We start from the raw sequence: 11,590 nt of genomic DNA on the forward strand, positions 1-11,590 counted from the left end.
TGGTGAGCGATATGTTGTCAGTTTGCTTGAACAGCTTCTGAAAGCCAAAAGTAGTGCATGACACAGTCATCATCTGTTACCAGAATGAAACTGAATGATCACTTAATGCCTTTTCTCTTATTGGTGTCAAATTTTCACCTCATCACCACAAAATTAATTTTTGTGCACAACCTTTGGACATGACTGCAATTACTCTAAACTCCAGAATTTCAATATGTTTTGTAAGATAACTGGTAAAATCACACAATAAGACAAAAAAAACCCCTCAGTTTCACCTCATGGCCCTGCATTTATATGTTGTATACATTGAGATCAACAGTTTCCCAATCATTCTGTCTTTTAAAGGAAGGGCAAAGTGGAAGAGGTGGGAAACACAAAGATTCTGTGCAAATACGCTGACAAATGCACCTGTTTTCTTTGTCAGATTTCTTTGGTTTCATAGAAAACTGTGTAATGTTTATATTTAGCATATTATTTGTACATCATAAAATGGCATGTTTATTAATAAAATACTAAAACAGTTGCTAATATGTGCTTCCTGGTGTATTCTGATGGATATTAATGTTTTGACAGTCTTGGCCCACAAAAGCAGTGCACACTGTGAATCTCTCCACCCAGCCGTTGTTTTTACCCACTTAATCAGTGAAGGTTTGTCGGTGCAGCTGGCTCTCATTTCCAACAGTCCTAAGCAGCAGGGTTAACCCTGGACAGGTCACCCAACTATCAATGGACAGCACAGAGACGTACAATACAGACAACCACGAACTGACACACTTATACACCTAAGGATAATTTAATGTAACCAGTGAAACTAAAATGTGTATTTCAATTTTGGAAAAATTGAGATACAGCAGAGGCAACAGTTTACCTGTTCAACCTGCACCTGATTGGCCATTATGAAGTGTTGCTGATGGTGTAAGTTACTTGTTATTGACTGTAGAAAATGTTGGTATGAATATTATTTGTGTTTTTGTTGATTTGCTATTTTGTGTTATTATTCCATATATCATTCAGTCTTAAGTATTTTGGGATGTGGTGTGAGTTTTTGTATGTATCTGAAAACATAAGTATGAAAACACTTTAAATGCATTGTTAAATTTATCAGCAGACACGTTTAATAAAATTGCAAGACAGGGAAAAAAACCCCGTTTTTTTATTTACCCTATAAAAGCCTTTTAATAATATACTTTATGTATAAATAAAGAAAGGCAAACAGTCCAGAGAGTCTGCAGATCAGCTATTCACTTGTCAAAGCCTACTTAGCTCTGTGCTGTGGTGACGCGTTGCCTCTGGCTTTATGTTGGAGGCAAGTAAGAAAATGTGTCCTTAAGCTTCACTCTGCCGAGGGCGATCACTGTCAGTACGACATGTCACCATGTGACAGCTGGAAACCGCAGCACTGGAACCATTTACATCACTTTCTGCATGCAGATGCTGCTACAGTGTAACTGGACTAAGGATAATGTACAAATGTACAGTCAGTTCATCAAAAGCCTGCCCTTTCCTATTTTACAAATGCAAAATACATTTAATATCATTCAGGGTGAATGGATTAAATTTCAAATGATCCAGTAAAAGCCCTGCATTCTTTTATACAAGGTAAATCCTTGTTAGGGATTTAACCTGAACATAGACCTTTAGCTGACCAGCTGTTGGTCAACAAACTCAACTTACAACAGCAGAAAAGAAACCTCCACCACTCTGAAATCCTTTATGCCGCAGCATTTTTGATACCTGAGAAAAAGAAAAGGTGACAAAGTGACAGGTGATTTGTTCGGGCTGTGGGAATATCATGACTGGGTGTTATCTGATAATAATGCTAAGGTTGGCATCTCCTTCTGAGTTTTTGACTGGTGCTAAGCTAATGAGGTATTTTACAATTCCAAACTGTTTCAACTGTATTTGATCAACTCTGGTTGGAAATGTAAAATAGCTAGACTATGCTCAGGCTTTTATGTAAAATTCAGTTTTTATATTTGATAAGATCTGCTTTTATGATATTTTTCTTTGTGTGGTTGTTCATTGTATCATTTTAATTTGAACTTTATCAGACTGCAATATGAATAGTCAGTAAAACCAGAAGTGACCTGCACATACAGAATGCTGTTTAGAGAAGTAAACATGGATGATGCACATGCCAGCTGGAGTCTATCAGTTTTGAAATTGATACAATTATGACTGATTATGGATTTAGAAGCTGATCTAGCAACAATTTTAATAACTACTGAATTGAAGTGACTGAAGAATATTGTAAGGAAGTCTTGTTACTCAAGCTCCAAGGCTGCTCATTCCTATCTTGCCACAAACAAACCAACAGAAGCGCTGAGTCGTGTTCAGACACACAGCATTGTCTGATAAATCCAGCTTCTCTAATTTCAGCGTGTTGGTGCAGCGCTGCCGCACATGACTCCAGAAAAAACACAGGACTGAAGCTGTGACAAGATGCACAGTGACAGAAAGACAACTTGCACTGGCACAGATTTTCATTGAAGCTGAAGGTTTTTATCTGCCAAAGAATTTTTACTTCTCTTTAAAAATGTGGCAGTTCGGTTTTGTGGTTCCTGGTCGGTTGTGGAAAAACTTTAAGCACATATTTAAGATTTTCAGAAAGAGTTGTGGTTTGTGGTTTGACTAGCTTACAGTCATGATTCACGTCTCGGAACTGTAAAGTCTTCCTTCACACAAACAGTTGTATTTTCTCTATTTGTGCCTTTGTAGGTTTGTTTGCAGTCGTATTAATCGCTAAAAATGCATCAATTATTCAATCAATTTCAAGACTTTGGGGAATATTTCCCTATCTGTCAAAATGTCAAATAGTAATTTACATTACAATAATAATGGTATATTGGAACAGCAGAGCTTCTTTTCATTAGACACACAGGATATAAATGTGACGTGTTGAGATATCGACGCCATCTGAATTGTAAATTTAGGCCTCTGTGGGGGATCTTCAAAGGCCCCAGATGTTCCTGCTGCTCAGAAAATCTCTAATTAGAAACATTTTCACCAGAAGGCAGAGAAATATTACAATAATGTCTCACGACTCACTTTTGTTCTGAATTTGGCCCTCTCCAACAGAGATGCTTCATTGTGTCACCATCTTACACGCTGTATTCTACTTTGCTCAAGGACACTTCAGCCCAGCAGATGTTTGCTGTCCAGAGGCTCGAGCTGCAACCTTCCAGTTGGAGGACACTCTCGGTTATCACTGTTGCAGTATGCTGCTGTCTGACACTGCCCACAGCATCGCCCGGCCACCGCTGTGTACCGTGGACTACCTGTGGGCGCATGCAGATTACGCTCTGGCTCAGGCTTTTATTCTGCTTTTTTCCAGTGAAGATAAACCTTAAAGAGAGGGCAGGCTCGGACGGATTCAAGGTCAGCACCCTGCAACCAAAAAAAGAAGAAAAAAACACACAACCTTATCTGCTTTTCTCAAATTTTTTAGGAAATTTTAGCTTTAAAATATAGCGTTTATGTTATTTATAATAAAGATGGTGAAGCATGTAATTGTCTTGAAATGTTTATTTTTCCCTACAAAAAAGCTAAAATGTTGCGAATGCAGCTTAATCCAGAACTACTCATTATTATTATGCTTCTAATTTGACTCTTATGTAATTTAATCCACAACAATCATATTAATCAGCTTTTGTCAGCAATAATCAGAAATAATCACACTATGTTTTAAATTTGTTAAGCAACACAAATAATGTGACTGGTAAGGAGCCAAGACAGATGGAGCACAGGAATTCTGGATGAAAATCATGAATAATAAGGAAACTGCGATGTAGCTTATCGCCATTGTCTGCATCTGAAACTCAAAATCAGAGGAGATTCAGGCTCCTGTTATTCTAAAGAACCTGATGTTCTGCCTTACAGACAGGTACAACAGTCCTGTTTTCAGGCACTGTGGAAAAATGTCTCTACTGCTATTTTCTTCCTGTGTTTTTTTTACAAAGAACACAAAGTACTAGAGCAGAAAAAACATCTCCATTATTTTTTTTAATCATTATTATCAATCTGAAGCAGCTCATTTACTATTTGGCATGTCTGTCTGTTTATGTGCCTGAATGTAATTCATAATTTTGTAGAAATCAACAACAACCACCTGTTCCAGGAACAGAGCAGTATGCTAATGAAGACATAAGAATTTACTTTTTAAAGAGTTGAACTGAAGGTACCCAACTGACATTCACTTACGGTATAATTTTGAGGTAATTTATGGTATTAATATTTTTTTTTTTGGCAAAATTCTTACTGAATATTTATTCATTTTTCTTATCAAAAGCTTCTTATTCACAGCCACTTATGTAATTGTTGAAACATCTCAACACTTTTCTGCAGTGCTGAAGTACACAGGAGGGAGAGAAACAGGATCACACTGGGTCAAACACTATTTCCATAATGGTCAAATTAAAGTTGCTTCAGTGTAAACAATGATAGATGATTGGCCCTTGGACTGTTATTCTAACGCATTTCCTTTGAAGGTGACAGTTGGGGTTGGATAGTTTAGAATTTGACACAATTGGGTATTAAATTTAAATATGATACAAAACATTCTTTTCCATCTTTAAAAATGGAAAAGTATGGAGTATTCATACATGTGGGAGTGAATAAGTTTGACTCTGTGGAAAGCTTGTAGAGCCAGTTGTGATTTAAGGAGCTCATTAAAATCTCTTGTTTAATCATTCCTCCATGAAGAAACAATGATTTCATTGTTCTGTCAAAAGCTTAGAATTAATATGGTATTTAAGGTCCATGATAATTGGATTGAAACTTCTCATCAGTATTGTAAAACTCATGAAACCGTTTTTGAAAAGATGGTATGCCTGGATTCTCCACTACAGACTGATGGTTGCACATTCATCATGAGGGAATTTCCAGCACAACTGAGATTTATTACTTATATTATGAATTTTGTCCTTTATTAGTGTCTCTTTCTTAGAACATATAAAAGAAAAAATAAAATCCCAGCTATTTTTCATTTCTAGTAATGCATCTCATAAAGTCCTTTATTTTTATCTTTGTTCCTGCTTAGAAATCATTTCAAGTGTTTTAGTTTCTTGAATCTTTTCTGTGTTGTCCTCTGAACATCAAACCTTTTGAAATGAGAGTTAAACAGCAAACTTGTTGTGACACCTGGCTGAATAAATTTACCCAAAAGCACTGCTCTGATGACAGACACCCTGGAGACTGTAACTTTCTTTGAATTAGCGCCAGATATTCCCCTCATCCTCCTGTGGTTTGAATTCTATGTAAACCTGATTTAGCGACGAGAGGGAACAGAGACACTAATGAGAACACGCTTCAACAGGGACCTGCAGCCTGGTGGTGACTGGAGTGTCTCCCACAGGGATGAGATGATAAAGACGGAGCTTAATGCACCTCTGTTGTCAAGTGGAGGCTGACTTACAGAAAGATTAACTTTAAGACATGAGAAACTGAATTAAAGAAACCAAAATCACATGAAATGCAACGTCTATATTAATTATTTTTACCATCAAGACTATTTATGGGGGAAACTTCTTTAACCACAGTATGTTGCAGTTTTTTTATGTATTTCATGTCACAACCTGAAATTTGTCTTTTCCGATAATACAGCAACATAAAACTGAACATCACTTGTATTTGATAAATTATTTTAAAAGGCTTATTTACATAAAAATCTAAAACGTGTTAAGTAATGAGCCAAATTTACTATTATGCATGCATGCTACAGGTGGTTCCAGCTCACCATCACAACCTTTCAGGTTGCTGCTAATGCAGACCAAAAATTAAGACAAAATTACTATTAACTGTACAGCAAAGAGAAAAACAGCCTTCAGAGGCTATTTACGCTTTTTACTCCTTTAGGGATCCAAAGTAAATACTTTCCTATGTAGAAGGTGACAATACTAAAATCTTGCTGTAGTTTGGGATAAAGGAGATCATACAAACTTTTCAGTTTGGTAAGTTTCCAGGTTTAAGTACAAAGTCAAAGCTAAACCCCAAAAGTACTCTGAAAAAGTAAAGTTCTTTTTAGTCCTACTTACTAATAACGATTTTGGAAAAAACAGTTGGAAAGATTTCAACTTAGAGATGTGTAATAATCCACAAGGTCGGATGTTGGGAGCATGAATACATAAACCATGTGGGCATGAGTTGGACACATGCTAACCACAGTAACTGATCTACTTTGAGCTCTTTACAGAAACTCTTGTCATTATGTCAGTTCATAAAAGAAGTTTCCCGCTGATGTCTGGAACCAAAGCAGTTGTCCCACGATGACTTGGCTTTCTGTGCTGCACAAGAAGTGTGTTACACACACATTACCTGGAAACAAGTGTCTGAACCCAAACGCCAGCCTGTTTATTGAGGAAGTGAGGGACATCAGCAGCTGCTGTGCACGAGCAAACTGTAGAAGAAGACTAAACAATAAGCAGTATTTAATACACAGCACCGTTCCTTTGTGTGACGTGGGTGTCCAGGGTGGGAATTTGTTGCTTCTCTGGTATTATCACCTCCTACGAGTTTGCAGACAGTTTAATAAAACAGTTACTCAACTAAACAATACGTGCTGCAATTACTGAGAATGTGCTGATGCTACTAAACATGACAGAACTCAACATTGGCTTAACTGGGAACAAACTTAATCAAACAGCTAAATTGAACTACTAATTGAATTTGATCAGCTAGTGACATGAACCAGAACTGTTTAGTCCGATTCAAGCAAACTCTGGATCGTTTCTTCTCTTGGGTTTGTTTTGATGTAAACACAAGCAATCAAACTAGAGTGCAGACCAGTAATAATTTTGTAAAGAACAAAAACATAAGGAATTTTAATACATCTCAATCATTTGTTATAGTGCTCAGATAATTACACCTGTAATCATGCCCAGAAACACACAATGGCATGATTAAATCCTGTTTTTCTACAAGCTGAGAACACACTTAGATTTAGTTTACCCACACTGGACAAATCTGACCAATACACACACTGGTTTAGTTACAAGTTACCAAACTCATCAACTGATTCAGAACAAAGTAAACAAACTGAAGTGTGAAATCGTCCTTCCAGTTGGAAGGTTGGACATTTACTGTTGGTGAGGTGATGAAAATTTGAAATCAGAGACAGAGCAGTTAAAGAAGTCGTTAAAATGGAAACTGTATTTTCTATTAATAGCATACATAGCGAGAAATATCTGTAGATCATTTCGGCTGTGAGATTCTCAGCAGATGTCATGAGGGATGAACAGAGCAAAGCTGCTTAGATTTATCTGTTTGAGTTTTCATACAGTGTTATGCACTGTGCTAGTTTTGGAAATTGTGGTAGCTGTTTAAAAAATCTCATCTATGACTAGTCACAGACAGCTGAACCATAATAATGTCAAAGAGTTAAAATGGTGAATGTGATAATTTTGGTTTAAATTATTATTTCAGTCTTGTTTTACTGGGAATGTTCTCTAACTCACACACTATAGTGTTGCTGAAGCTGCTAAAGTTACTGATTATGGCAGAAGTCTGGAGAAAATATGTGGACGACTGCTTTTATGTATTCTTAATTTAAAGGAGAAACTGGAGCTAAAGTTGGTCTAAACAGGTCAGAGTTGTGCATAAAACGATTCTCAGAAATTTACCAAAAAGTCAGAACCACTGCATCTCCAGTTTAATTTGTTAAAGAACAATTTTTAAAGATTGTTTAAAGAAGTCACAAGAAAACCTTTTTTCATAACTGCAAATGAGTTTTCTTTTGACTTTACATATTTCACAAATCAAGTTGGGGAGACAGCAAAGAAGTGGAAGAAGAGACCTACATAAATCTTCATGTAAAACACTTTGTTGACATCCAACTTTGTCCTGCTGTTGTATCAACTTTCCAGACCAGATCAGTCAGGGTTTCTTGCTCTAATCTGCTCTGCATCCTCAGAACCAGAACCAAACATGGAGACACAGCATTCAGATTTTATACTCCCCCAAACCAAAACAAACTTCCAGAAAACTGCAAAAATGCTGAAACACTGAGTTCCTAAAAACCCACCTGTTAAGATTTTCTTTTGAACCATAATAAATTGAACATTGAACATCATTTGATGTGTGTTGATGATTCTGATGACGACATTTGACAAAATATAATGTTTAGTGCTTGTTTCATAACTGATGTCTGTGTGATGTTTTTATGATGTAAAATATTTTGATCTGCCTTGTTGCTGAAACATGCTATGCAAATAAACGACTTTGTGCTGGTCTGTTACATAAAATCACAATAAATCACACAGCAGTTTGTGGTTAGAACATAATATAGATGTAAAAGTCCAATGTTAATTAATACAGCTGAATGTTATCATTAAAAATAATCCAAACATCAGAATAATGGAGATTTCTCAGATGAGGTGGGGTTTTTTCTCCTTTTTTCACGTTCATATGGTAACACTTGATGTTTAATTTAATCAACTTCACCATGACAACCTTCTGTGAATTACAAAGGTAGAGCCATGAATGACTAAAACTTCAATGATCACAGGTCTGGCTCCTGCTGCGGATTTGGCCAGCTGCCCCCTGAAAGCTGGTGGCAAACTGGAAACTAAGGGGCCAACAACATATGGCGCAGAGGCTTATGGGATTACTCATTTAACAAGGTGACTTGGAGAGCTACTAATCTTCAAAATGTTCTAAAGGAGTATGGAGTCTGTGTGGGGCGCAGGGGAGCTGCCTCTTTTCAGGATCCCATACCCAATTAAACACAAACCTCCTTTAAGTCGTCTCTGAAATGCAGAGGTTGGCGCAATGGAGCTTTCTGGGTGCAGCTCCAACTAAATTCTTTACACACATGTAAAAATGCCAAGCAGACCGACCGCAGAGCATCTGATTCTGACAACATGTAGGTGCGCTAATTGTAATCATCGTGACACAAAGTGCGCCGCAGGCATAAACACCACCTCCAAAGTGCGCTGCTGTGCGCACAGAACGAGACGCGCGCCGCCTAGATGGACGTCACGCGCACGCACACACACACACACACACACCAGCTGCAGATCAGAAAGTGCACTTATGTTGACGCAAATCGGTAATTAAAACAGCACTAAGGGTAAAAATCTGTTTTATTAAACATTTGGAGTTTTGGCGCTGGAAAATGATGCAAATGGTTGAGCTTTCCAGAAATGTAAGAGGTTTGATTATCTTTCATATTTTGTTGCTAATTCAACTATCACAATAAAAGAAGTCGCCACAAGTTCACATAGCGCTTTGGGTTACTTTAAATGTTAAAGTTCTGCCAGTTGAAGCTGATTTTCTGGCAGCCCAAGGGGTTAAAATGCTCAGACCGGACGACGGTGGCTTACCGTGGGGGAAAGCGTTGGGCTGCACCGCATGCAGGAAAGCGTGCACCAAGTGGAAGAGGATCCCTATGGGTCCGGGTTCGTAATGGGCCAGTGTCTCGTAAACTCCCGCAGGCACATAACCAAAATTCAACTTTCCCGGAGGTGGTAATCTCCGCAGCTCTGTCTCCTGCTGGAGTTCACCGGACGCCCACAGCACCGACAGTAGCAGTAGTGTCCCGGACTTCCACATCGTGTCCAAGCCAAACCCCGATCTACCCTCAAACTGGTTCTAGATACTAAACTGGACGGTGGCGTTTCTTAAAAAGCCACAGGAATTGATTCGAGATCAATCTTAAAGCGCTCCAGTGGATGGACCGCAGTTCTTCAAGTACTGCTGCCCAAGGAGCGACTCGTTCTAAGCATCCTACCCCGCGGTCCGGGGGGTCCCTGTCGGATGCACACCGGCTGATCGTCCCTCTACCGTGTCCGGTAGTGGATGCGCTCAGCCCCTAAGAGATGTGCGCGCCTGTCGCTTCGACTCCGGCATCTGCGCGTAAAGAGATGCGCTGCGTCACGGGAGCGGGCGGGGTCGTGCGCAGCCATCCAAACAGTGCAGAGGATAATCCAGAGAGAAGCGCTCCTCCTGCCGGGAAAAGGAGGCTGGATGAAGGGAGTGCTAGTACCAACAAGATGTAATGAAATCTACCTTTAAGTCTCTTTCCATCTAATTTATTTACCAACGCTTATAACTACAGATTACGGTCAGAGCCGGCCCAAGGCATCAGCAAACTGACCAGCTGCCTGAGTACACCTACGACAGGGGGGCCCAGACAGCACTGCACTTGTCATTGGCGCTGTATTGAATCTCAGTGTTGATCGTAATATCCCGCCTATCCGCGGTTCAGAAGTCAGGGACTCAACTATTCATGGATTTTTCTATGAAACATAACTCCAATTTTTATTTTATTTTTTGTGTGGTAAATCTGTTTATTCATAGCTATTTTTCAATAGAGCCTTTTTAAAATATTCAAAAGAACATCTATTTTAGAAAGATGTAATACATTGGCACAATGCTACGTGTTTGTAAAGCAGTATTGTGCTGATTGGCTAAAGCAGAGGTAAAGAAGGCTGTAGATTCTGAGGTAGTGCTAAGATGGTTTCCACTGTGCATTTTAATGAAAAATGCAGGTATATTTCATGTGTGAACAATTAAAACAAGAAGTTATAAGTGTTTTTAAAGAGGGTTTTAAAGTATTTGCAGATTTTAGCTGTTTGTGGATAACTATGTGGGAGACAGAGCCAGCAGGAAACAGAGACAGCAGGATCTTTAAAAAATTGTTAAATTTTACAATCATTTATGACCAAAATGATTCAAATGTTTTAGGACTGAAGACCCCACCTAATTATACCTCTCAGTTACAAATTTCCAACCATTGAAGAGGAACTTATGCCGTATTTTATTAGAATAATCTTTTATTTTATTAATTTAATACATTTTGACTTCCTGTTGTGATGTTTATGTGTTAAGGACACTTCCAGATTGACATTTTTGTTTCCAATAATGGGTTTTGACTTCTTTCATCTTGACTGCATTGTGTGCACATGTCAATTATACCAGGTCCTCAACTTTTCTTTTCCTCCTAACATATGCTACTGTAGCCATGGTGATACCTGGCTTACTGGTATGATTGCTGATGCTATGTTTAGGTGGACTTTTCTCAGTACAATAAGAGCTTTGTTCTGACTGTGGAGAACATCAGGCCTCAACCCTGGCTTAAAAATGTCTGATAGTCGACTGTGATCATATTTCTTTACACATAACAAAAGCTTATTAAACCTGCAGAATGGTCTCACTGCTAAAAGATATGTTTTAGACCCTGTGTTGGAACAGATGACTTAACTTGGATTTAAGTCACAGATACTGTCTGGTTTGACTAAAAATGCCTCTAATTAACAATATTTTAACATCTTTCCTGATTATTTCGACTTCTTTTTTAAAGTTCTTTTTCTACCCATTCAGACCACTGCTGGAATTTATCTAAATAACCTACGACTACACCTGTCGCCCTACTGGAAGCTGCAACAGGGCTGCACCTTGCCTCAGCTCTCGGCAGTGTAAGGAGCTTATCCCTCTAAGAATGTCTGGTCCAGATTTACTCTGCCTGACCTCCGCTTCCAAACAGACAGTGTGCAGGTAAAGATGAGGTCATCATCCAAACGGGAAGTTGAAAATATAAACCACTGTTCCAACTTTGTGAGTGCACTGGCAGCCTTAGTCCTTTTGTTTTATAAAT

At 38.5% G+C, this 11,590-nt stretch overlaps 1 protein-coding gene across 22 annotated transcripts in view; it reads right to left on the reverse strand.

Annotated features, from left to right (window-relative positions):
* The window catches only part of prom1a (prominin 1a), a 67,004-nt gene extending 56,916 nt beyond the window's left edge, over positions 1–10,088 (reverse strand). For 6 of the 22 annotated variants that reach the window (XM_016670926.1, XM_016670924.1, XM_016670934.1 and 3 more), the window contains exon 1: positions 9,318–10,086. In XM_016670926.1, coding sequence (XP_016526412.1) covers positions 9,318–9,546 — 229 coding nt within the window. In that variant the 5' untranslated portion in view covers positions 9,547–10,086. Of the gene's footprint in view, positions 1–9,317 lie in introns of all 22 variants that reach the window. The other 16 variants (XM_016670927.1, XM_016670929.1, XM_016670928.1 and 13 more) reach the window with 9 other exon arrangements.
* Positions 10,089–11,590: the final 1,502 nt, after the last annotated feature.

The sequence above is a fragment of the Poecilia formosa genome, unplaced genomic scaffold, assembly GCF_000485575.1.
Source record: "Poecilia formosa unplaced genomic scaffold, Poecilia_formosa-5.1.2 Scaffold39, whole genome shotgun sequence".
Lineage (NCBI taxonomy): Eukaryota > Metazoa > Chordata > Actinopteri > Cyprinodontiformes > Poeciliidae > Poecilia > Poecilia formosa.